Below are 27,813 nucleotides of genomic sequence, written 5' to 3' on the forward strand. Positions count from 1 at the left end.
GGAGATTGAAAGGGAATTAGGCTTACACGTAGTTCCTAAATGATTTTGGTGGTTGAATTGCCCAACACAAATAATTGGACTAACTAGTTTGCTCTAGTGTATAAGTTATACAGGTATCAAAAGGTTCACAACAAGCCAATTAAAAAGACCAATGTTGGGTTCAAAATAGAGAGCTAAAGGCATCCCGAAAGGCTCCCTGGTCTGGCGCACCGGACTGTCCGGTGGCGCACCGGACAGTGTCCGGTGCACCAGGGGACTTCGAGTTGAACTCCTCAGCCTCGGAAATTCTCAGAGCCGGCGCGCTATAATTCATCGGACTGTCCTGTGCTCCAAGAGGACGCGACTCTGGAACTTGGCAGCCTCGGGAATTTGCAACGGCTGCTCCGCTATAATTCACCGGACATGTCCGGTGTACACCGGACTGTCCGGTGTAACTGCGGGGCAACGGCTACTTCGCGCCAACGGTCACCTGCAACAGCAATTAATGCGCGCCAGAGCGCGCACAAGTCAGGCACGCACGTAGTGGCGCACCGGACACTCTACAGTACATGTCCGGTGCGCCACCGGACATCCAGGCGGGCCCAGAAGTCAGAGCTCCAACGGTCGAATCCCAACGACTTTGGTGACATGGCTGGCGCACCGGACATGTCCAGTGTACACCGAACTGTCCGGTGCACCATTCGACAGTCAGCCCCACCAAACGGCTAGTTTGGTGGTTGGGGGCTATAAATACCCTCAACCACCCACCATTCATTTGATCCAAGTTTTCCACTTCTCAACCACTTACAAGAGCTAGGCATTCAATTCTAGACACACCAAAGAGATCAAATCCTCTCCAATTCCACACAAGGCTTTAGTGACTAGCGAGAGAGATTTGCCGTGTTCTTTTGAGCTCTTGCGCTTGGATTGCTTCTTTTCTTTCTCACTTGTTCTTGTGATCAAAACTCCATTGTAATCAAGGCAAGAGACACCAATTGTGTGGTGGCCCTTGCGGGGAAGTTTTGTTCCCGGTTTTGATTTAAGAAGAGAAGCTCACTCGGTCTGAGGGACCGTTTGAGAGAGGGAAAGGGTTGAAAGAGACCCGGTCTTTGTGACCACCTCAACGAGGAGTAGGTTTGCGAGAACCGAACCTCGGTAAAACAAATCCTTGTGTCACACTCCTTATTTGCTTGAGATTTGTTTTTGCACCCTCTCTCGCGGACTCGTTTTTATTTCTAACGCTAACCCGGCTTGTAGTTGTGTTTATATTTGTAAATTTCAGTTTCGCCCTATTCACCCCCCTCTAGGCGACTATCAGATTGATTGTGTGTCAAAGTCTAAGTACAATTCGTTTGGTGGATTTATTGGAGGTTATGAGTGTGAGGTGATTTTGTTGGGTACATTTTGTTAAGTTTAAACTGGTGGATTATATAGTGGTATAGATGATGATGCATTAAGTCTGAGTATATATTTAGTGGAAGTTATGAGTGTGAGGTGATTTGGTTAGATGCGTTATGTAAAGTTTAAATTGTCGTATTATTTATACTACTCTATTAAGAACCTAATGTGGGCACCTGGTGCTACCACGACTTCACCCTCCACGCTGATACTCTGGGCCCGCCCCACACGCCCCGCCTTGGCACCAAGCCTTGTGGGCCCTGCACCCAGCGCCCGCGCAACACTCTCTTAGCTACTACTCTGTGGACCCCCAGCGCCCGCGGAACCAGCTACTACGCCTATCTAGCACCTGACCCCGCCCACACAGCTATCACACCGTGCAAAAAATAGTGCAAAGCGAGCACTCCAATCCACGTCCTCTGCTCCAGAAATTAAGGGTTAACCACCAAACCACACGTACCTTAGTGTATAGAAATAAATAATAATTATATTTTAATAAATATATAAATACCTATTTGTATATCAATAACTATTTATATATATATATATATACGATATATAAAAACCGTAGGTCGGTTGGCTAGTATAGTGGTATAAATGTACAGATAAGCTCTTGACACGTGGCAGTATAACCTGGTATGCAGTAATTACTACACAAATTTTAGTACGTTAGGATTCTTTATTTATTATTATTCTCTATTTATAGACCTCTAATCATTTTAGTCATACAATAAATACGATTATTCAGTATATTTGTTCCACTGATTCCTCTCTTTGCCTGGCAGACAAATAGCACACAATCAACCGTCGTCTCCTTCCTCGCCTTCATAGGCTTCTCCAAATTCCAAATCGTTGCTAGAGAAACCACCAAACCGGCCGGCAGCCCGGCACCTCTCACTCAGTCTCTCACCCCTTGCCACCACTCTCCCGTGGCGCCTTCTAGAAGCTTCCGGAACCAGACAACCACTGTGCGCCGAGTTTTCTGAAGGCGGCTTTGGTCTTTCGAGATCTCGTTGTCGGTGCCATGGCGGGTCAGTACTGAGTGCGCGGGCGGGAGCAGGTGAAGGTCTGCCAGCTCGAGATCCCGATGCAGATCCGGGAGGGCCCGGCGCGGCGGCAGGCGCCGTCGGCCGCGGGGGCGCTGCGGTCGCCGTTGTCCGCCATGATGCTCGCCATGTTCGCTACCATGGCCTCCTTCTACGTCGCCGGACGGTGAGTTCTCCTAACCGTTCGCCGGTTTCTGGCATTAGTTTCATCGTGAGAATGCTCGCCTGCTTGGATTGTTTGGTTTGCGTGTGTTACCGATCACCCGTGGGGGCTAGATCCCTGTATTTCTCTGGCGGCAGCTGCTCATAGTGATCTTGCTAGGGAAGTTTTGATCCTGCTGGTGGCGCATTTGAGAATAGCGGGTGAAGTTTTGATCTCTTAAACGGAATCCAGTGCGAGGCCCACATTTTGTTGCGATGTTAAGTGCTTGTTTCTGCAGCTCTTGGATTTTGCAGCGTCACAGTTCACGCCTTGAGTATTTCTTTTTCTGCTAGTATTGATGAAGACCAATCTCAGTTCTCAGGCACCTTACCTCTTAGCTTGACCTGGATTGTCATAGTAACTGAAAACTGTTCCTCTGTAGAAATGGTTTGTGTTTTGGCTGTTTATAGAAGAAAGTTTGTTGACTTCCTGAATTTCAGATTGTGGCAGGATGCTCAGAACCGAGTCTACCTCATTAAGGAGCTAGACAGACGAACAGGCCAGGTAGGCACCAGAGATCTGGCTCCCTTGTTCTCTAATACAACTATCCACCTTTGCTGCTGACTTAAGAGCCTCATTAACTGTCTTGTGCATGTGATTCAGGGACAATCAGCAATATCTGTGGATGATACCTTGAAGGTTGTTGCATGCAGGTAATTCTAACCTTTAAGGTTATATGCCGTAATTGCCTTTCAATGCACAATCTGACAATTTTCTTAATGCCTTTGAAAGTATGAATTTTAGTAGTTGCTGTCTAATTGGAGCTAGTGCCCCAAAAATACAGAATTCATTATAGTATGAGAGTTTGGAGCTGTAACAATTGTTTCTTGTGTAAACATCCTCAAATATTTTAGGCAGCAAGGGAAGCGGTTGGCATCGCTTGAGATGGAGCTGGCTGCAGCAAAGCATGAAGGTTTTGTTGGCAAATATACTCCCGAGACAAATGGAACTCATTCTGGGAAAAAGCCACTGGTTGTTATTGGAATAATGACTAGCTTTGGGAGGAAAAACTACCGTGATGCTGTCAGGAAATCATGGCTTCCGACAGGTACACCATGCTTGCATTTTTCATACATCTTTTTTTATATTCTGACAGACAGCAATATTGACAGTTCCATAAAAAAATATTAATACTATAATTTGGAAATTCAATTTTTTTAAAATACAATTCTTATTTTATTATTTTCTTAACCTAGTGTTGTGTATAATATCCTACTTTTCTGTGTAGTTTAATCGTACTTCTCTGCGCAGGTTCAATGTTGAAGAAACTAGAAGAAGAAAAAGGCATTGTAGTACGTTTTGTTGTTGGAAGAAGGTACCTGATATCCATTACCCTGCTGGAATAAACATACGAAGTTTAGATATCTGATAGTTCTCTCATGTGTAGTGCAAATCGAGGAGATACTTTTGATAGGGAGATCGATGACGAAAATAGGAGCACCAAGGATTTCTTGATATTGGTAAGCCTGATTGAACAATTGATTCTGCACTACTATGTCGATGGATTCAATGATAACATTGTTTTATGTATATTCTATGCTCTTTGCTTAATGTTGATTGAAGATTCATTTACTTTGGTGGTTCTTGTTTATCCTTATATGTGCACTGGTATTTTAATAGTACAGTACTTTGGATTTTTTAGCATCAAAGTTTGATATAACTAACGAAGATGCGCAGCTCTCCTGCATATTCCAGAAAAAAGTTTGATATAACTAACAAAAAGGTGTTACGATGGACATTGCCATTAATATAAACTCTTACTCGTATTTTAGCTCATGCTGTTGATTTAGTTTCGGAACTTGACTATTAAGTGGCATTGCAGGATGATCATATAGAGTCAGATGAAGAGCTTCCTAAGAAGACAAAAAGTTTCTTTGCTAATGCAGCAAATACATTCGATGCTGCATTTTATGCTAAGGTCAATGATGATATATACATAAACGTTGGTATGTGCCATCTGTTAAATTTGATGGGTTTTATGAGTGGTTTGAGTTGTATTAAAATTTAGGATCTTTGCTACTAATGTTCCAGGTACTTTTTGTATCTGGGTATGATTCCTAAATTTTGACTTTGGCTGTTAATGTTTACCAGATATGCCAGTGAAATCATTTAAACTAATTTTCAGCAGTAGGTGCCACAGTTTGAAAAACATCCAATAATTTAGATTGTTTTTTAAAACATCATGAAAACTGAACAAGATTAATTCTGGACAATCATTTGTCAATTTTGGAAATATAAGTTCCTACCTTTTTCAAGTCAGGAGGCTTTGAAATTCTGCTTGTGCACTGAAATGAGATTTACAAAAGGTTATTGCCATTTTCTGTCTCTGCTGCAACAACTTTAATTACCTATGATACCTCTACATGAAAAAGTAATGATCATTAACCTTTTGAACGCCTCTGACTTGTTAAAATGCTCATTCTGCATGTTCTGGAATGCTGGATTGCCTCTGGCAACAATTGCTTGTAGTCTTGTGTTTGTGTAGATGTGGTTTCGAAATGTTAACAGGAACTGTACTTAACATCAAACAACATATTGTGTTTCTGCAGACACTTTAAGTGCAATGCTCGAAACTCACTGGGACAAGCCCCGTGTATATATAGGTTGCATGAAATCGGGCGAGGTTTTCTCTGACTCGTGAGTGTTTAGAACAATTCATTTTAGGAACTTGATAGTTTTCTTTTCCCGTTTGAATGCTTCTTCGTTTGACAAACTAAACTAGAGATCCATTGGAAACAGAACCCACAAGTGGTATGAACCAGACTGGTGGAAATTTGGTGATGGGAAATCGTAAGTATGCTTGGCTTAGCAATTTTAGCTTGTACTCCTTCCGTTCCAAATTATAAAACGTTTTGTTATTTCTAGATAGTAGATACGTTTCTTTTACTACGTATCTAGAAAAGCTAAAACGTCTTATAATTTGGAACAGAGGGAGTACTACAGTTATTATTTGTGCTAGATTTAACATTCAAATCAATTGCTGTTGTGTCTCATCTACGTCTTTTTATCAAACAATAGGTACTTCCGGCACGCTTCTAGTGAAATGTTTGTCATATCAAGGGCCATTGCTCAGTTCATTTCTATAAACAAGTATGCAACCTTGTGTGCAAATTCTATATCCTTCTCCCATAATGATCTGAAAAGAAATAACAATTTTTAATAAGTAATTTCATTAATTATATTTATGGATTTGTTTTTGCGATAGGTCTGTTCTCCGGACATATGCCCATGATGATGTTAGTGTAGGATCGTGGATGATTGGCCTTGCTGTGAAGCATGTAAATGAAGCAAAGCTGTGCTGTTCATCGTGGCCCTCAGGTTGGTTGGCATATTTTTGACCTTGAAATTGATTCCTTTCTGTTTGATATATGTTACGTTGTTCTAATGATCTATTTTTCTTACTGGTCAAATCTGAATCTTGATGATTGCTTCCATGCGATTAAGTACTGTTGTTTGTGTACTTTGTCAGATTCTTGATTCTCCCGATTTTTAAATCCTGTATCTGGACAATCATTATGTTTGTGATTACTGAAACTTCAAGGATGAGAAGTAACAGATACACATGAACAAGAAATGCATAGTTTTCTTGTTCAGTGTAGAAGTAAAATGAGGTGGTAGAGCTAGGGAGCATATCCTATGAAAACTACTCCATTCCAAATTATAAGACGTTTTGGCATTTCTAGATACATAGATTTTTCTGTGCATCTAGATATACACTTATGTCTAGATAGATATGTAGTAGAATCAATGCATCTAGAAGAGCCAAAATCTTTTATAATTTAGAATGGAGGGAGTAGCTATGTTCAACTTACCTTGCAGTTGCTACAACTGCAAGTGTCCTATGAATACTAAAGATAAAACATGTTCTTCAGCATGTATTGTGGATTATGAATTTCAGAAATGAACCTGCTAGAGTTAGCAGTTTATGATCAGCAGATATTTATTGTCTCATTCGATACAAGTTAACCCTAAATTTAGGCTCAATTTTCCTTAGACCTTTGACTACAAACCATAGCAAGCTTCCCAAGTTATGGTTTGCTTATGATTTGGACAGGAGGCAAGGGTTTCATGGTTTAGTGGAAAATAGAATGGATGCAAATTAGCTCGTTTTGTACAAAACAGTCGGTCATTTTCATGCTGCATGTGCACTGAGGCACTGTTTGGATCGATACCTACCCCTTCTGGCCAGGCCAAACTTGGGCCGTTAACTAAGGATAAGGAGGCTCTGCCACTTTTGGATTTGTGCCATCTTTTGGGTTGACCGATGCCCCTGCGCGGCAGATTTGGGGCTGACTCAGACGCCAAAGTTTGGCCAGCAGCCAACATATGTGGCATCCAAACTTGCCCTGATAGATCAGGGTCCTGTTTGGGTTGATGCCTAACTTGCCACACTTTGCCTAACTTTTCTGCCTAAGGTTAGTTCTTCAATTCGAACGACTAACCTTAGGCAAAGTGAATGTTGCTAAATCTGTCGCTCATCTTTTATATGGCTTACCACCTTTATTAAATCTGAAAGATTGGTGGATAAATGATATGGCCAAAGGCAGTGAATGTTGAACTTCTGAGATTGGAAAAACGAACGTGTTTTTGCTTGTGTAATGAAATTTTGGATCGGCGATCAATTCGCCACAAATTCTTAGATATTTTGCGGGGCTAATCACGAAGATAATTATGCAGGTGCAATGTGTTCAGCGCTATAACGAGCAACAATGCATGCTGAGGAGTTTTGCAAACATCGTGCCTGGTGGATAATACATGCAATATGAGGTCGAATACCTGAGGAAATTTTGTTTTCTTCTGCCATTTTCTGTAACGTCTTTTGGAGGAAGCTTTTGCGAGCCAGTTCATACCGAATCAGATATCTTGTTTTTTTTCTTTGCAAGGCCACTACACTAGAATCGTGGCTTCTAACAAAAAGCCTTCTGCAGATTTTATCCTGTTCCGTGTGCCATTTGTAGATGCCCCACCCTTACCATTCTTTTTCTGACAGACACTACCATTGTTGGAGTGACAGAAATCAATAGCAATTCAGGAAATTATTTTGGTCCAGAATATATATGTATGCGTAATGCGTGTCTTCAGACCTGTTGTCATGGTGGTGAAGTTGGCACATACATAAGGATGTCCTTTTGAAGTCAAGAATCTGCCATTCACATTCTCTGGGTTTGAACTTGCAATTTTTTTCCCAATAGTCCACGCAGATCATTATTGTAGGTACTATCGTATGGAAGTCTTGCTTCATCTTAAATGCATGCGACCAAAAAGTTCTTAGCATTGACTTGTTCCTATTTCTGAAGCACGTTTAACCAAATTGTGTTGAAAAATAAAATTAGTTATTGTAAAAAATCCTATAAAATTCTAAACCTGACATTTGATGAGGATTCTTTTTATTCTAGCCAAGTTGGGGTAGACCGGAGAAAACTCAATAGAATTCACAAGTCAAGGTTTACACACATAAGTGATTATTATTCAAGGCTAATTGCTCCATCCATTCCATAAAATAAGCGTGCATGTTTTTTAAAAAGTCAAAGTTCTAAAGCTTTGACCAACAGTTTGGCAAAACACATATTTTTACTGTATGCATGTTATATATATAAATTTGTACTAAAAATATTTTAATATGATGCTTAATTTGTATTTGTTGATGTTATATTTTAAAAGAAATTAATGGTTAAAGTTTCACTCTAAAGACTCTGTTAAAAAATATACGCCTTATTTTATGGGATGGAGGGAGTATTTAGGTATATCTCATTCTTTTAAGTCTCTTTTAACTGTCTCTTCTCATATTAACTTTGGTCTTCCTCTTTTATGTTAACTTCAGTCTTTCTCTTTCTTTCTCCTCATTGCTATCGTTCCTTATTATCATACTAGTTGTGTGCCCGTGCGTTGCAATGAGAACTTATAATATTATTGATATCTTATGTACGTTGGGATGAGCATCGACATATATCTGACCGGATCTTCTTCTTCCTTGGAGATCTGGAGAAAAGCATGTTCAGAAGCCAAACATGTTAAGACCTGATCATGTGCTGCCCTTGTGTCTCTGATCATCATTAGCACACGACATATATCTGACCGGATCTTCTTCTTCCTTGGAGATCTGGAGAAAAGCATGTTCAGAAGCCAAACATGTTAAGACCTGATCATGTGCTGCCCTTGTGTCTCTGATCATCATTAGCACACTGTTCGACGCTTGTATGAGTCTTGTTAATTTGCATGTCTCGTGCATAGTCTCTCAACCATCAATTCATTATGGTATACAGAATTCGTGTGAGTTGTGACAAACATTATCAAATTCATATAAATTATTTTAAAGAATCAATATAGAGTTTTATATGATAGAGAAATACATGTGGATTAAAAAATGCTAAACAAAAGATCTAAAATATAACAGTTCGATCAAGTTGCATAAGATGTACAATTTTCCAATTGCTTCTGCATTTGGAAGTCCACCTTTATATTATATCTTTGCTATTTCTGACTTAATAGAATCCAAATAGTATTGAACACTAAGAAAACTACAAAATGAGATGGAGTTGTGTTGACTGAAAAACATATGTATGTAGCATTTGGAATAAAAAATACACTTTAAGTATTCAAGTACCAGATAATGCCAGACAAGGGATTAATTCCACAGAGCAAAGTACAAAATCCATGACAAGATATTTCATAATAGATTTAAAAAAGGAAGGCTTTTGCTTAAAATATGAGGCATTAATCTCAAAATGTGTATATGTGATATTGAACGGGTCACCACCAATGCCTACACAAGTTGACAGCCCCAAACCTACAGCTGTTGTTTGAAACACTCGTCAACAGAAATCAGACATGCATTAACCAAACATAGTCAGGTGCTCGTGCGTTGCCACGACTCACAAACTATTAATCTTTATTTTTGCATAATTTTAGATTTTTACCGTTTAAATGTGGGAGAGGAGAGAGAGGTGAATGGAATAGTAGAGATAAGATTTATAAGAAATAGGGATCTGCACCAAGAACATAAACACAAATTAATTAGCATATTCTTGCCCCCTCAAGTTAAAATCATGCATCAATAGTACGACAACAATACAAATCCGGTGTGCATACTACAGAACAGGAATGTAGGCATTACCTTAATTAAAAAAGTAATGTGCTAGTATTAGTAGTACCTTCTAGGATTGAGTCTTCCTCAACACCCTTGTATGCCCAGTGGCATGATGCAATGATGTTCTCAGACGCATATCTTGCGATATTTATTTATAACCAGTCAAAAACTCAGAGAGTAATCTTACTTTACGAAGGATTTGAAACATAAAGAAAATTATGAAAATTACTGTATTAATCAACGAAAAAACACTCGATGCAACAACATACAAAGATCAATTAAATGCCCAAGCACAAAAAATCTGAATGTGAAGCAAAGCATATATACATATCTGGACATACAGTCTGGTTCTTGCCGCATGCTTCCCAGTTGGACACTTCTCCAACCATTCTCTGTGCTACCGAGCGAATAAAGGTCTGAATAATTAGCATTTAGCTTCTCTCTTTCTCTCTATCTATAGAAAACTCTTATCCTAGTTCCATATCATTATGTTTTTCTTCAGTGTGTCGATGTAACCGGCTATGTTGTCTCCATAGAAGTCGTCTTTAGTCGGCTAGATGATGCTGGCGTTCCAAACCGGGCAATTAGTGAACAAAACAGAGCATGCCCTAGCATCCAGGTTCCTATAGATTTCAAGATCATGACTGATGATGTCCAGTATTTGACGTACGTACATAGTGTAAAACAATCTTCCTTGCGTACCAGTGGAAGTCGACGGTGTTCCCTCCTTTGTTGGAGTGAAGTGGCTATGGAGTACAGGTAGTAGTTGTGTTAGCAGTCAGTAGCATGAGCGATCAGCCACATTGTTGTCTGATCAAACACACCAAATAGAGCACATCAAACCTTGCTTGCGGTTTGTACTACCTAGTGTATGTCTCTGATGAAGTGCGAGAGGAACATGAGCGCTTGTGTTATATTATCTGCACTGCAGAAAAGCAACGTTCATTACTGTTAATGACAAATTGTCCAAAACTTTGCAGAATTGGAGCATGCACATACGAGTAGCAGAGTAGCGACATTACATTATGGGGGAGAAGATCTCCCATAGGTGGGGAGCTGGGAGGTACAGTTGTTGATGGCGCCCACGACGCACAGGCCCTTGACACCATCCTTGTCCTTGTAGTCCCCTGACGAAACAGAAAAAACAACGCATGACGACCATGAGCACAAGATTGCGTGTCAGATTCATCTTGGAATGAGGGGCGTGGTCGCTTACCGTCGTAGTTGTAGGTGCAAAGGAAGTAAGAAGAATTCGTTAATTACTGTTATAGAGAATAAAATGAAGTAGATGGCTTAATCTAGGCTGTCGAATGTCATTATCATAAGGCATACCCACTATGCTGCAAGTCTAGAACCTTTTATTCACGTAAAGTAAGCATGTGATGTGAACTCAGTCATGCTAGCTTCATACAAGTTACACACACTCAAAGAAGTTGCCAGGAAACCAACATTTTTGTCTCTTGTATCTAGTCTTGCACTAGGGGCAGCATTGGTTCCCCTCGCGCTCATACTCATAGCATGGGCGGCAGACAGGGAAGGCACACTCATTGCAGGCAACAAAGACATCGCCAGTGGATGAAACACCTATAGAGTCACCACAAATCTGGTAGACCTACCCATTCGCACTCTTTGTGGGCTTAGCCTGCATTAGCGAGATAACGACAAAGTCAGCACACATGCAATAAGAAATTCAGCATTAGAGGACACCTCAGTGACTCATGCACTTTATTGGTGAGCAACAGACTGTAAAAATCAACCTGCGATCAAGTGTCTATTAGTCTTGAAGTCGAGGCTAAGATCAAAATGCCAGGAAGGTAATTTCGAATTTACATAAGATGAACTAATTCAATGGTGTAGTAGTCATAAACAAAGGCACGCTGCAGCAGGGCAAAGAAGGATCTAATTCACCGTCGGTCCATGGTAATTATGACAAGGAATTGTTGAGGCATGGGTAAACACAGGGATCTAAACAATCTGAGGCTCCATTTCACTGGATCTCCAAGACAGCGAAACATGAATAGTATATCATTACCTATTGCCGTTCTGGCAACTGTTCGAAGAATTGGACCGAGCACGAACAATTCAGAAATTGCCAGGAGGACATGTCTGATCTGGTGACTTACACGGCGCAACGGAAGCATCGCTGAAATGGACAGGTGTCACACCCGGATTTCGGGGCACCAAGACCCGGGCGCGAACATAATAACCAGGTGTGCTGGGACCAAGTCTCACACATATGATGAATCATGGCACATGATCGAATGTCACATCTTTACTACATAATAGGAGTTCTATACAAAATAAATAAATAATTACATTATAAGGAGACAACGGTCCAGCAACCCAAAGTTGACTGGGAGACGATGGCCTAGATCTCTCACGAACTCATCGCAGCATCCTCCATGCGCCTCATCCTGCGGTACCTGTTCTTGACCTGTGTGGGGGGTGTGAGACAGCAAGAGTGAGCTCACATATGTTCATCGCTCAACAAGTTGTGGGGAATAATGTGCATGAACTCGCCAAAGGTGGGAGCTCACGTGAAGTGTAAGGCTTACCAAAGAGGATGGTTAGAGCTGAGCATTGCTTTTAAAGTTAGTCAAAATTTTATTAGCAAAGTATAAGTAAATACCAACCCAATTAAGTAGTAGAACAAAAGTAACAACATCACCTGCGATGCAATGCATATGACAAATTGAATTTAGTTCCATAAGTTAATCATCAGAGAGTCCTGAGCTGCTCATGACCGTGAGCTCGGCTAGTATACCAGTTTTACACTCTGCAGAGGTGGTACCCTTTACCCACAAGTCATGTTACCCATCTGCCAAGGGAACGCGACTTCCCATACACCTCTACCGAGGAGGCGAGGCAGGGTAACACTATGAGGCCTTTACAAAGTTTCACTAGCTTCAGAAAACCCGCTATAGTTTATAGGAAGCTCCAATGCAGGGTTCTTGCCTGACCGCCATCGTAGCAAAATCAACCAAGGACCTCCCTACACTGACCACTCCCCTACTGCCCTTGCCCCTTTCGGGTAAGGTAGTCCTCCACTAGCTTTCCTAATTAATCAGCCAAGGGCGTCCATAAACCCTTATGGTGGCACGTGTTTCTCAAGTTAAGCTCTATGTTCCAATTAACATTAATGATCTTGACATGAACATAAATAGAATAACAAAATAACTGGAACATAGATATGATAAATAATTATCCCAAATCCATGTAAAGCGATAGCAAACTACCCAAGTGATTCAGGGGTAAACAAGGTAATGAGATAAACAATCTAGGGTAACCTATTGGGTCCCATCAAAATTAACCTATGCATGAATAAATGATATTAAAGAACATTATTGGGTAAAAAGTGGTCAAGGGCACAACTTGCCTGGGACTTGAGATTCCAGGTACCAACTTGCCTTTCAGGTGACTCGTGACCTCGCTGCTAGTCGTAGCAATACAGACAAACATGGTATATGCAAAATTAACATTACACCAAACATAAGAACAAACTGAATAATAATGATCTACACGTTGCTACGAGACTAACGCAACTTGAACGGATCAAATCAGAGTTAAAACAGAGAAGTTATGAATTTACTAGGGTTTTATGTGTTTGATACAAGATTAAATAGAATATAAACTTTAATGTGACTTTCATGTCAAAACAGTGATATTAGATGATAAGCAATAATATTATAAAATTATAGAAACTAGAATGGATCTATTTGGGGTTCATATGAATTTTCTATGAATAAATTGAGTTTCTGGGATCATTTATGTACTAAAAATCCATTTCTAAATTTATTATTTGATTTTCCCCGAGCTCTGGATATTGCACCAAATACTAGAAAGACAGGGGCTAAACATGCAAAAACCCCACAGACTCAGACTACCTTCAATGTGGACGGCGGGTTGATTAGTGGATTCTACAGGGGCTCTTTTACAAAATCAAACGACGAAGGGGTATCAGATAGTACTGGCCGTCCGATCAGAAATCTAGGGCTCAAATTAGATCACGCGTTATATGAATCGGTATTGAATAACGACCACTAGATCAAGATCCGAGGGCCCGAGTTCAATGAAGCTGAAATCAATCTCCTCCCATCGATGAGCGATCAACGGTCCACGATGCTCGATGTCAAGACGCCGCCCAGATCTAATCGTGTGCGTACACTGCGGATCCAATGGCCCAGGCCTGTCTTCCTCCCCCAGCGCGGCCCGACGGTGGCGCCACCCACCCAGGTGGTGGTGAGCTCGCCGACGCGAGTGAATCCGGCGCCCTAGTTACAATCCCGGGCCCCCGCGACTTCTACGCGATGTCCAAACCCACCCGAACGCACTGGTCTAACAATCACCAGAATTCGCGCAACACCGGCGCACACCCACGACGAGTAGTGGGAGCACAAGTCTGGAAACAAATTCCAGCCACGGTTTGGGTAACTACGAGTTCGGCTTGACGGAATATGATCAAGGTAGGAAAAGGAGCACGGAGGACATGAATCTCACCGGCGGTCGTTGCGCAGAGTGTCTGGCCCCGGTGAATGGCTGAAAAAAAGAGGAGGCGGGCGCAGAGCGTATTTATCCCCGCGCAAGCAACGACTGGCGAGGTTGCCGGGCGAGAATCATGGCGGTGTCGGAGGATGAGTCGAGCAATTGACCGCAGCCGAGGTCTCCCAGGTGCGGCCGTGGAGGATCAACAACGCGCGACGTGAGGTGGTGAAGGGATCTAGCGAGGACGACAACAGTCGTGGTGCCATTCCCAGCGGCGGCGCAGTGACTGCAGAGCCGGGCTGAGGAACAGGGGCGCGACGGACGAGTCCAGCCATCGGAGGGATTTCGCCATGGGGAGGTAGCTGAGGCGGGAGCGGCTGGGTTTTATAGGGGCTAGCAACGGACTCGACAGAATCCTAGCCGCATACTGCGGAGCTTGTTACAGAGAGCGGCGACGGAATCCGCCCACGTGTGGGAAAATCCACAGTGGTTGGGGGTCCACATGTCTGCGACCCACAACTCCACCGAAGCCCACGAGGATTCCGGCGGCATCCCGGGGAAGCTTGTTAGCGTGGTCCGAGATTTGCGCCTGCGGAGGAAGACGGACATGTCCAAGGGGTCCCACCGGCAGCGGGAGTGGCGGAGGAAAGCTGGGCTGCCGCGCAGGGAAGCCTGCCTCACGGGCCCCACATGTCGGCGCGAGCCATCACTGCTGTATCGCGTGGTGTGTGGCCGGCCAGTGGGCCCAACGTGTCAGCGCCAAGTTCAGAGTGGGCCGCGCGCGCGAAGGCGAAATAGCGAGATGGGCCAAAATCCTAGCTATTGGCCCAATTAGCGACACCTTCACTTTTCCCTTTTCTTTTTTCTAATTTCTTTCTTTCCCTTTTGTTTTTAGAATTCTAATTTGAATTTTACATTTTGTCATGAGATTCACCTTTGATCAAAATGTACCAAATTCAATTATTAGTGAAAGGGTATTATATTCTTATTTATATATTTATTTTATCTTGTTTGGTTAGTATTTTCTCCTCTTTCCTCAAATTCTAAAGTTTCCTTTAGATTTTAAGTTCCAATGTGGGTATTAATATATTTATTTTTACATTACTTTTTAATATTATCACAAAATGTGCACAAAATAAAACCTCAGCATGATGCATAATTTAGTGGCATATATTTTATATTTATTTGTTTTCATGTGATGTTCTCATGAAATGATAAATATGGACAACACACATATATACAAAGGAATGTCATTTCTCCTTTTGGGTTATCTTCCACAAATTACAAGTTGGGTATTACAAATCCTACCCCCCTTAAAAATAATCTCGTCCTCGAGATTTGCAAGAAAGGGATATAGAAAGTTTTTTTTAACTTTTTGTTTTCAATTAGTTTTAATGCTCCCAAAAGTTTCTCTTCGTTAGCAAGTGTGGCTAGAAAACATGCACATATTATGTTTTAGCAAATAAGTAAGATTTAGAAAAGCTTAGGATAAGAGAAGGTTAGGCAAGAAAAACTTCTATCCCGGATGGTGGATCTTGATGCATCTAGAGATCTGGTTTGACTTTTATCCTTGACGATTACCTTCCTTGACGGTGACTCTTACCCTTTCCTTGATGAGGTTGATCTTCTTCGTATTGGTTTCTTGGTTAAGATAGATCGGTATGTAACACATAGGTAGAGCAGCTGGTTTAGTAGATGGCTGAGTTTAATGAGGTTAGTCAGAATCTGGTTTGGTCGTTTGCTTCTAGACGGGTGGGATAGGTTATGTAACCTATCATGTAGGTCAAGTTGTTGGGTATGGCCGAGTTGATCTAAGTCACCAATTTAGGCGTAAGTGAATTAGAAGCATGGCCTTATCCTTTGTACCAGCATTAAGTAACTCACACTAGATTAGATCATATAAGATTAGATAGGATCGAGATTAGATTGGATATGACTAGATTAGACTAGTTAAGATCTCATTATTTTGGATTAGATCCTGGTTGTTACTAGTGTGGGGTAAATATGCTTATTAGGGTAAGATGAATCCATAAGGACAAGGTAGAATCTTTTGAGGTCAGTTAGATCTATTAGGATGTCATAAGACCCTTTTCAAGATAAGATGAGTATTTTTTTGGATAAGATGGAACTATTAAGCTAGATAGATTTTAATTATGATAAATTAGGATCTTTTGAGATGAGATGGATCTATTAAGCTTACTATATTTTAGTGGGGGATAATCTAAGTTGGCTAGTTATTGTATCAACATTTTTTTCTTTACTATATGTATATATAGATGTAATTGTGAACATTACTCCACAACTCATCGCACTCAATCAAAGATCCAAATCAGACAAGTATCATAAGAACAAGCATTCAAGCATATAAAAAAGAAAATAGTTTTGTTTTTGTTCCTAAGAGTAGGTCTCCTATTCCAAAAAGTCACTTTAACCACAGGATTTCAAAGTGTGAAATCCACATTTGTCTTTTAGAAGTGAAAAGGTAAGAATAATCAGAGTAAGCGGAAATAGATGAGAAAAGAATAAGAAAAGTTTAGAAAAGAATCAGAGTAGCAAAGGTAAGTAAGTATTGGTTGTCCAGTTCTATCTAGGTTTCGTCCTACAGTCAACATTCCTCTGATACCACTTCTGTCACACCCGGATTTCGGGGCACCAAGACCCGGGCGCGAACATAATCACCAGGTGTGCTGGGACCAAGTCTCACACATATGATGAATCATGGCACATGATCAATGTCACATCTTTACTACATAATAGGAGTTCTATACAAAATAAATAAATAATTACATTATAAGGAGACAACGGTCCAGCAACCCAAAGTTGACTGGGAGACGACGGCCTAGATCTCTCACGAACTCATCGCAACATCCTCCATGCGCCTCATCCTGCGGTACCTGTTCTTGACCTGTGTGGGGGGGGGGTGTGAGACAGCAAGAGTGAGCTCACATACGTTCATCGCTCAACAAGTTGTGGGGAATAATGTGCATGAACTCGCCAAAGGTGGGAGCTCACGTGAAGTGTAAGGCTTACCAAAGAGGATGGTTAGAGCTGAGCATTGCTTTTAAAGTTAGTCAAAATTTTATTAGCAATTACTAAGTATAAGTAAATACCAACCCAATTAAGTAGTAGAACAAAAGTAACAACATCACCTGCGATGCAATGCATATGACAAATTGAATTTAGTTCCATAAGTTAATCATCAGAGAGTCCTGAGCTGCTCATGACCGTGAGCTCGGCTAGTATACCAGTTTTACACTCTACAGAGGTGGTACCCTTTACCCACAAATCATGTTACCCATCTGCCAAGGGATCACGACTTCCCATACACCTCTACCGAGGAGGCGAGGCAGGGTAACACTACGAGGCCTTTACAAAGTTCCACTAGCTTTAGAAAACCCGCTACAGTTTATAGGAAGCTCCAATGCAGGGTTCTTGCCTGACCGCCATCGCAGCAAAATCAACCAAGGACCTCCCTACACTGACCACTCCCCTACTGCCCTTGCCCCTTTCGGGTAAGGTAGTCCTCCACTAGCTTTCCTAATTAATCAGCCAAGGGCGTCCATAAACCCTTGTGGTGGCACGTGTTTCTCAAGTTAAGCTCTATGTTCCAATTAACATTAATGATCTTGACATGAACATAAATAGAATAACAAAATAACTGGAACATAGATATGATAAATAATTATCCCAAATCCATGTAAAGCAATAGCAAACTACCCAAGTGATTCAGGGGTAAACAAGGTAATGAGATAAACAATCTAGGGTAACCTATTGGGTCCCATCAAAATTAACCTATGCATGAATAAATGATATTAAAGAACATTATTGGGTAAAAAGTGGTCAAGGGCACAACTTGCCTGGGACTTGAGATTCCAGGTACCAACTTGCCTTTCAGGTGACTCGTGACCTCGCTGCTAGTCGTAGCAATACAGACAAACATGGTATATGCAAAATTAACATTACACCAAACATAAGAACAAACTGAATAATAATGATCTACACGTTGCTACGAGACTAACGCAACTTGAACGGATCAAATCGGAGTTAAAACGGAGAAGTTATGAATTTACTAGGGTTTTATGTGTTTGATACAAGATTAAATAGAATATAAACTTTAATGTGACTTTCATGTCAAAACAGTGATACTAGATGATAAGCAATAATATTATAAAATTATAGAAACTAGAATGGATCTATTTGGGGTTCATATGAATTTTCTATGAATAAATTGAGTTTCTGGGATCATTTGTGTACTAAAAATCCATTTCTAAATTTATTATTTGATTTTCCCTGAGCTCTGGATATTGCACCAAATTCTAGAAAGACAGGGGCTAAACATGCAAAAACCCACAGACTCAGACTACCTTCAATGTGGACGGCGGGTTGATTAGTGGATTCTACAGGGGCTCTTTTACAAAATCAAACGGCGAAGGGGTATCGGATAGTACTGGCCGTCCGATCAGAAATCTAGGGCTCAAATTAGATCACGCGTTATATGAATCGGTATTGGATAACGGCCACTGGATCAAGATCCGAGGGCCCGAGTTCAATGAAGCCGAAATCAATCTCCTCCCATCGATGAGCGATCAACGGTCCACGATGCTCGATGTCAAGACGCCGCCCAGATCTAATCGTGTGCGTACACTGCGGATCCAACGGCCCAGGCCTGTCTTCCTCCCCCAGCGCGGCCCGACGGTGGTGCCACCCACCCAGGTGGTGGTGAGCTCGCCGACGCGAGTGAATCCGGCGCCCTAGTTACAATCCCGGGCCCCCGTGACTTCTACGCGATGTCCAAACCCACCCGAACGCACTGGTCTAAGAATCACCGGAATTCGCGCAACACCGGCGCACACCCACGACGAGTAGCGGGAGCACAAGTCCGGCGACAAATTCTAGCCACGGTTTGGGTAACTACGAGTTCGGCTTGACGGAATACGATCAAGGTAGGAAAAGGAGCACGGAGGACATGAATCTCACCGGCGGTCGTTGCGCAGAGTGTCTGGCCCCGGTGAATGGGTGAAAAAAAGAGGAGGCGGGCGCAGAGCGTATTTATCCCCGCGCAAGCAACGACTGGCGGGGTTGCCGGGCGAGAATCATGGCGGCGTCGGAGGATGAGTCGAGCAATTGACCGCAGCCGAGGTCTCCCAGGTGCGGCCGTGGAAGATCAACAGCGCGTGACGCGAGGTGGTGAAGGGATCTAGCGAGGACGACAACAGTCGTGGTGCCATTCCCAGCGGCGGCGCAGTGACTGCAGAGCCGGGCTGAGGAACAGGGGCGCGACGGACGAGTCCAGCCATCGGAGGGATTTCGCCATGGGGAGGTAGCTGAGGCGGGAGCGGCTGCGTTTTATAGGGGCTAGCAACAGACTCGACGGAATCCCAGCCGCATACGACGGAGCTTGTTACAGAGAGCGGCGACGGAATCCGCCCACGCGTGGGAAAATCCACAGTGGTTGGGGGTCCACATGTCTGCGACCCACAACTCCACCGAAGCTCGCGAGGATTCCGGTGGCATCCCGGGGAAGCTTGTTAGCGTGGTCCGAGATTTGCGCCTGCGGAGGAAGACGGACCTGTCCAAGGGGTCCCACCGGCAGCGGGAGTGGCGGAGGAAAGCTGGGCTGCCGCGCGGGGAAGCCTGCCTCACGGGCCCCACATGTTGGCGCGAGCCATCACTGCTGTATCGCGTGGTGTGTGGCCGGCCAGTGGGCCCAACGTGTCAGCGCCAAGTTCAGAGTGGGCCGCGCGCGCGAAGGCGAAATAGCGAGATGGGCCGAAATCCTAGCTACTGGCCCAATTAGCGACACCTTCACTTTTCTCTTTTCTTTTTTCTAGTTTCTTTGTTTCCCTTTTGTTTTTAGAATTCTAATTTGAATTTTACATTTTGTCATGAGATTCACCTTTGATCAAAATGTACCAAATTCAATTATTAGTGAAAGGGTATTATATTCTTATTTATATATTTATTTTATCTTGTTTGGTTAGTATTTTCTCCTCTTTCCTCAAATTCTAAAGTTTCCTTTAGATCTTAAGTTCCAATGTGGGTATTAATATATTTATTTTTACATTACTTTTTAATATTATCACAAAATGTGCACAAAATAAAACCTCAGCATGATGCATAATTTAGTGGCATATATTTTATATTTATTTGTTCTCATGTGATGTTCTCATGAAATGATAAATATGGACAACACACATATATACAAAGGAATGTCATTTCTCCTTTTGGGTTATCTTCCACAAATTACAAGTTGGGTATTACAACAGGCAAAATCTACGAGCAGAGACACGCAGAAGCGACCGCATTTGAGGGGCGAACCCCAAACATTAGACTAAAGACTAACACCTCGGCCCAGATCCAACGACAGACGCGCGCGCACGACATGAGCCACTAGAAACTGAATCTGAAGCAGGCAGCGAGGGCGGCACTGGATTGGCTGGATGTACCGGGCCCGACGCATCGCCGTCATGGCGGATCATGATGAACTCGTTGCGGTTGTGCGAGCCCGCCACCATCCCCATTTTGATCAGCAAACCACACCAGCAAGCGCCCATGAGAAGACGGGTCGTGGCCGGTCAGACCCACCGCTCCTGCGTCGGTTGGGAAATCAAAGTCGCGGTCAGATCTGGGCGAGCAGGGCGCGAATCTGGGCATGGCGGCGACAATGGCGAGGAGATCTAGGGAGGAGCGGGCGGGATCAAGGCGGTGGCGCTCGTGCCCCTCCAGTCTCGCTTTGGGCTGGTTCGGGGCGGCTGCAGGGTTCCACGGGTCGCGCTAGGTGGGCTTGCGGCATGCGTCGGGCGGGCGGGATTGCGGCGTTCGGGCGGTAGGGCGGGCGGGAGGGCGGTTCGCCATGGTCGCGGCGGGATTTGCGGGCTTGCTGTGTGCGGGCGGGAGGACGGTTCGCCTTGGTCGCGGCGGGGTTTGCAGGTTTGCGGCGTGCGGGTGGGCGGGCGTAGGGAGGCGGGGGCAGTCTATAGTAAGTTCTTAATAATTAGTAGAGATTATTGTTTTTATATGCCTATATCAATCATAGCTGAATGCCCGTGCGTTGCAACGGGAATATATAATACCAGTATACTACGATAACTTATATACAAAATATGTGTTATACGGTTATGAGAAAATGTTTCATAATCAATTTGTGATTCTGACCATACATAAATTTTGTTATTTATAATCTATCTGTTTCACCACTACATTGCAACCATCAGTATCATGCAGACTTCGATATATGTCACGATTTGCATGGTCTCATTATTGGAGAGCACGTTTCACACATACCGGAAGAAATTCTCTCGTACATCGTTAGTCATCGGACACGTACCACCATACGCTTTTGCTTAAACAAAAAGGTAAGTGTGTGTGTGTTTGCAATACTAATGGTCAAACATCGTATAACCATAAAGTTAGAATACTATATTAATATATTAAATAAATTAATCCAATAGACATAGATTAACCCAATTAACATAGGATAAATAAATATCTAATTATAAAAGTATGAAACATGGTATAATCAATATTGTTACTGCGTAGTAAATATTCATACGAGACTAACACGACTGGAACGGTTCAATTTGGAATTAAAATGGGGAAGTTACGAATTTCCAAAGTTTCTATGTATTTGATATAGGATTAATTAGGAAATCAATTTTATTGTTGTTTTCATGACAAAACAGAGGTATTATGTGATAAAAAAAATAATATTATAGAATTATAGAAATTGGAATGAACTCATTTGGATTTAATATGAAATTTCCATGAATTAAATGGGTTTCTGCAATTATTTTTAAACTAAAAATCAATTTCTAAACTCATTTTCCCTATTTTCTTTATTTCCTAGACTGCATCCCAAATTCCAGAAAGATCAGGGGCCAAGCTATAAATGTTTTTCTAGACCCAGTGAGCATACAGAGTGGACAACATACAGAGTGGACGGCGGGTTAAACACAAAAGACGTTTTAGTTGAAGTTGTATGTAATTCAACATGAGTCATGTTGGCTAGAGGGTGGAAGGCTAGGCATTCTGCTCAATAGATCCAAGGTTTGATCCCTGAGTAGCCACGGTTTGATTTTTTTCTGCGCGTGGAACGGGGGAGGGCAGAACGACAGAACGGGGAGGGCAGAATGGCAGACTACTCTTACCTTCTTAATAAGTAGTATAGATTACGCACTAGCGTCTCTGTTGGATAGGGATGGCAATGAGTTTAGGTCGAGTGGAGCAAAGGCAAGTTTGTGATTGCACTCGTCCGCAATTCTAAACCCACATCCGAACCTATCGGGTTTTGGGTCACTGGTAAGTTTTTACTCAGTGTACACTTTTAAACAATAATTCAGCTATAAGCACGGTACCAACAATAATTGAGTTATATCTACGGATTTCAAGCTTTCTTACGTAAAATATTTCATGAATCATTAGCCAAGTTACTTATTCAAAATAAAAAAGGTCAAAATTACTTCCCTCACGTATGGACAATGTTTACATAACCTCCTAAAGTATTTTTAGTCCATTTTATCATTCCACTCTTTTGAGTTGGTTCAGTTTATCCCTTAGGGTTAGGGGTGGGCATTTTTTTACCGTAAACCGAAAACCGAACCGTACCGAAATTTCGGTTTTTTGGGTAGTAGTTCGGTTCGGTTTCGGTTTTTACATCTGAGAATTTCGGTATTTGGTATCGTAATCGGTTTTCACCGTATACCGAACCGAAATACCAAAAAAACCGAATACCAAACTTTATGAATTCAAAATTTTGACTATTTGATTATGTGAATTAAATGTGTAATGCAATAAAATTGCTATTCACTTATTTGCATGTGATGTATGATATATTTTGAAATATTTATACCTATATAATTTTTACTTTTTAAAATTATGTGTAATGTGTTGTCATGTATCCTTATTTGAGTATAAGTTTGGTATTCGGTTTTTACCAAAAAACCGAAGTAAAAAACCAAAACCGAACTTATCGGTTTTTAATTTTTTAGAAAACCGATCGGTTTCTAATATTTGAAAAACCGAAGTTTTTGAAAACCGAAAAACCGAACCAAAGTTCCAAAAAAACCGAATGCCCAGCCCTACTTAGGGTCGATTTGGTGACTAGGGAATTGGAGGGGATCCATGCAGGAGGAAATCCCTCGAATCCAATTAATAGCGAGGGGTTTCCTCCTCCATGGATCCCCTCCAATTCCTTGAATAGAGAGAGATTTTCTCACCCATGGATCTCCTCCAATTTCCTGACCACCAAACCACTCCTTAACAAAATTTGTATTTTTATTTCTTTATGTACAAACTGAGTTTTCAGTTAAAAATTTTGTTGGTCAGTAACTAATAACATAATTTAGCCTAGAAAAATATATTGTGTTTTTTATAATTATTTTGATATGTATAATAACTTTAATGGTACAGAATTAAATATAAAATAATGATAAAAAATTCTTAATATCTTTTCTAACATAAGTTGTAATGTCCTCAACCACCTCAGAAAAATGAACTTAAAATTCAACTTGTACATGGAGAAACAAAAACGACAAATTTATTAGTGGGAGATTTGTCTTTTTTTCTCCATGTACAAGTTTCCTTATTATTAAAGCAGGAAGGATTGCCGCTCCCACGTGCGTCCACGTCGGCAAAAAAATTCTTGGTCGTCCGATCGTTCACCAATGGTGGCAATCTCACCCTTGCGCCGTGTGTGGATGGTTCTAGGAGGCGTTTCTTCTCTCGTCGTGCCAGTTCATGCGTCTCCTGGAAACATCTCGCGCTCCCTCCCCCTCCCCCCAAAACCCCACCTCCCCCGCTCGCCGGCGTACTCCGACGACAGCTCCTTTTGGACACTAGTTCCCTCCACCGGCGCTCCAAAGGTCCAGGTAAGCACGCTCCCTCCCCCGCCCTCCTCCACCCCACCCCCACCACCCACTCCGGTTCCCATTGCTAAGGTTCGTCGTGCTGCGGTTGGAGTAGACACGGCGGCGGCGCCGACTCTTCCCCCTCCCCCCTCATTCGTTTTTTCTTGCTAGGCTCTTCCCCCACCCCACTCAGTGTCCTCATGCTACCATTTAGGGTTTAGGGTTCGTCGTCAGGTTCCTGTGCTTTCCTTTTTTCCCCAAGTTCTTTGCTTCCGCCAGATCCGGTGTCACCCGTCGGCTGCCTTTGCTTGTGCCGCTGAAGAACAGCAAGAGTCAATTAACCAAATCAGAGGCGATGAGAAGGAATCAGTCCAATTTTTTCCATTCCCATCATCAATGTAGTTCGGTTGCTACATCATCAAGCAAAAAGGAAGGGGGAGAAAGGAAGAAAGGAAAGTGAAAATATGGACAACACCTTGTACGGGAGAGCGACGCCTTAAGTAGCGTGAATCTGGAGGGGGATCTAGGCGAGGCCGGCGCCGACAGCGCCTGCAGCAGCGGCACTCAGTGGTTCCTGGTGGCCGCCAGCGCGGCGGGTGGCGTCACGGGGGCCAGGTCCACCGGCTGCTGTAGCGGCCTAGTGCGGCAACAGAGGACCGTCGTGGACGAGCCGGTTGCTGCTATTGCTGCTGCGGGTGGCCGGTGGTCGTCAAGCGATACGTGCCATGAGTCTCACTCATCATCTACCCCTTCCCACTACTGTAAGTAATCACACTAAGCCGTTGCACTGATTAAATTGTTGAATCTGAGATTTGTCTGTACCAAATTTGGCTAATCAAAATAGCAGTTAAAAAAGGTGAGCTCGTGGAGGATCCTCTGTTTCAGACTGAGTGTCCTTGATTTGGTGATGGTGTCGCTATGATGTCGCTTAACTGCTTTGGGATGGACAATTATGTTAGCAAACCATTTTTTCTCTTATTCATGCTGTTTTTAGGATATATAAGTTTGTTGCGCTTGCCAACGCACTTTTTAAATTTCTAATGCTAAAGGTAGTTCATGATTTTGACCAGGTTGAATGTAGGTATTAGAATCTTAATAATTTTTTTGTTATTTGTCAATGTGTATTATGGATATTCTTTCAAATCCTTTATAGTTAGATTTTATTGTTATCTCTCCAATTATTTTCACGTTTTATGATACTGACGACAATAGGAAGGTTGCTTTTGATGACATCTTCATATTGTTGCGAGATCTGACAATTTCATTCATGTCAAAGCAAGAGAGAAAGGTTTGTATTCTGGATTTTTGGTTCATTCTTGTGTTATTGCACGACATAACAAAACAAATTAATAATCTTTACTTCATTCTGTCAGTGCCTTAATGCCTTGAATTACTGGAATGCTGGATACACCCCATGTTTTCACATATTGCTTTTAGTCGATGATGTAATTCATGGTTGTACTTCTTACATGGTCATGAGCTACTACATAGTATCAGTCGCGAGATTATCTCAGTTAAACATAATGCCTTCTGCAAGGAGTTTAACATTCTTTCTGCCCCCAAAAAGGGACTATTGACATCATTGCGGTAGGATACAATTTCCTAGAATTAAGGTTTCTTAATTCGGGTATATAGCTTCAAAAGGCATTCATTATTTTTACCTATTTTTGTAACAGTAATGTACAAAACATTTTGGTTGTTGTGTTATTGCGCCCCCTCCCACATGCACACATTAGCATTAGTCTTTTCTGAATATGCTCACGTGAAGACATTTATTGTGCATTATAGAAAGTCTTGACTCATGTGTTACAAGAAAGTGGGTACACACAAAAGATTGACATTTCACCCTCTGAGACTTTATGAAGGTAAGCGTATTTCTCCTTTAAGAGGTAAATTTACTCAGTCATAACTCATAAACATGTTATCACCATTCATAATCTACTTTGGGCACATAAATATTACTTTCATGTTACCACAAGATGTTATGCCAATGTTCTTACAGATGGAAAGAAGATATCAAAATGCAGTCAGGATGTCAAGGCCAGTTCTTGATGCAATGATCAGGTATTGCGCTATTCTTAATTTCTTTTTTGTTCTGTTTGGTTTTGGATATTTTTTATTGGGAGTACAAGGGGGTCCCAAATAGCAGATATTCTATCGTGGTTATATCATTACCTACTTGCATGGAATTGCAATGTATGAATAGAAGAAATATCATAAATGGTGCTGCAAATAATTCAATATGGTAAGTAGGAGCAATTTGTAGTATGTTTTAAGTAGATTTCATTGAACGAGGCTTATGTATCAACATCTCTGCCTTAGTGCTATTATGTTTTAAGTAGCGAATGGCATGAGTCCAGTACAATTTCCCATGGCTTAATGTTCATTTCTTTCTTTTTTTCCTTTCAGTTAAATCTGCCTTTGTCATGCTTTTCTAAGTTCAATATTAGGTTCGAATCATTGAACTTCTCTGGTTGTGTACCAAGTTAGATAGTAGCAGAGAAATAATGAATATTTTCTGTTGGTGTTGAAACCAAAGGAGAATGAGGGACAGGCTGTAGCGGTTGGCTGGTTCTTGCAGGACATTAGGTACTAAAAATATGTATTTTTTAAACCTCAGTTTTGGTGTCTAATGTAATAGTTAGATTTGTTGTGCGCCAATGCCCAATCTTTCATTGATGGCAGGAATGTGTCATGTGTTGTAGAATTTTCCTTCATTTGTTGTCTGCGAACAAGGGTACATAGCTTTTAATTTGGAAATCTAATTCATTTGGACTGAAATAAATTCTGAAAGAATGGGAATACCTTCAATATCATGTGCTTGACTCAAGTGACATTCAGTAGTACATAACATTTTAAAGATGTCGTGCTCTTTAGTATTCCTTGAGCTATTGATATGCCAAAATAGAAAATCTATGTACTGAATACTAGATGAAAAGCTCATGAACCTAACAAAATCCATCAAAACTTGATGGATGCAGATCTTTGAGGTTTGTTAATCTAACTTTGTAGAATCACCAAGTAGCATCAACATATGTACATATACAGTATTTTAATGCCGACTACATCTTTTAGTAAAACACCTTCATTTGCTTTTACTCATTTAGTTTTCTAAAAAACTTATTTTTTGTTAGCATTTGTTGACAAACGTAGGAAAGTAGTAATAGTGGCATTGAAGGTGCTGACTCCAGCAACGCATGCTATGGTGGGACAACAACCATACTGAATTGTGTGAATTGGATTGAAAGTAACTCCTGGGATGACCGTCATGGTCTTGCCGTTTGCCCAGATAGAGTGGTTTTGTCATCCATCCTTCTCTTTAAGCATCAATTTTGTAATTGTTTTTTTCTTTTTTAGAACACACAATCACTTTCTGCCATCTCTATTGACTATTGTGACATTCAAGTTTATGTCGAAGGGCCAACTCGACCAACAGGAGGTGTTGTTGCTATAGCAATGCTCATTGGTTCTAATGCTCCAATTTCTTTCGAGAGAAAATATAGAGCTTCTCACATGACTCATGTTTATGATTTCTGCAAACCTGATCTTACAAGTAAATATCCAATTAGTTTTTGATTGATAAAACAATTTATACTACTTCCGTTTTTAATATTTTTCGTCCCTAGTTTATTTTTGAACTAAAACGCGATAATTAAAAAAAGAACGGAAGGAACTGACCTTCATAGTCTAGATGACCCAAGTGAATATTTTATCCATCTTAGACTTACAATATTTTTTACAAGAACACATTTATTCTAGATTGTTGATAGTAAA

At 41.7% G+C, this 27,813-nt stretch overlaps 1 protein-coding gene and 1 long non-coding RNA gene across 3 annotated transcripts; both read left to right on the forward strand.

Moving 5' to 3' along the window:
- Positions 1 to 2,157: 2,157 nt before the first annotated feature.
- Positions 2,158 to 7,673, forward strand: LOC100217131 (Hydroxyproline O-galactosyltransferase HPGT1). Its single transcript, NM_001359639.1, has 12 exons — positions 2,158 to 2,589; positions 3,066 to 3,129; positions 3,229 to 3,278; positions 3,480 to 3,673; positions 3,877 to 3,940; positions 4,013 to 4,085; positions 4,448 to 4,571; positions 5,175 to 5,262; positions 5,365 to 5,415; positions 5,644 to 5,715; positions 5,831 to 5,943; positions 7,303 to 7,673. Exons 1-12 carry the CDS (start codon positions 2,465 to 2,467, stop codon positions 7,323 to 7,325), a joined length of 1,041 nt encoding a protein of 346 aa, NP_001346568.1. The 5' UTR covers positions 2,158 to 2,464; the 3' UTR covers positions 7,326 to 7,673.
- Positions 7,674 to 23,919: 16,246 nt separating this feature from the next.
- On the forward strand, positions 23,920 to 26,850 carry LOC103653408 (uncharacterized). Of its 2 annotated transcripts, none has more exons than XR_565464.3 (2): positions 23,920 to 24,060; positions 24,442 to 26,850. It is a non-coding gene; the product is annotated as an uncharacterized lncRNA (long non-coding RNA). The 2 variants fall into 2 exon arrangements; XR_565463.2 differs by having other exon boundaries at positions 23,971 to 24,060; positions 24,319 to 26,850.
- The last annotated feature ends 963 nt before the right edge of the window (positions 26,851 to 27,813 follow it).

Source organism: Zea mays, chromosome 4 (genome assembly GCF_902167145.1).
Source record: "Zea mays cultivar B73 chromosome 4, Zm-B73-REFERENCE-NAM-5.0, whole genome shotgun sequence".
Classification (NCBI taxonomy): domain Eukaryota; kingdom Viridiplantae; phylum Streptophyta; class Magnoliopsida; order Poales; family Poaceae; genus Zea; species Zea mays.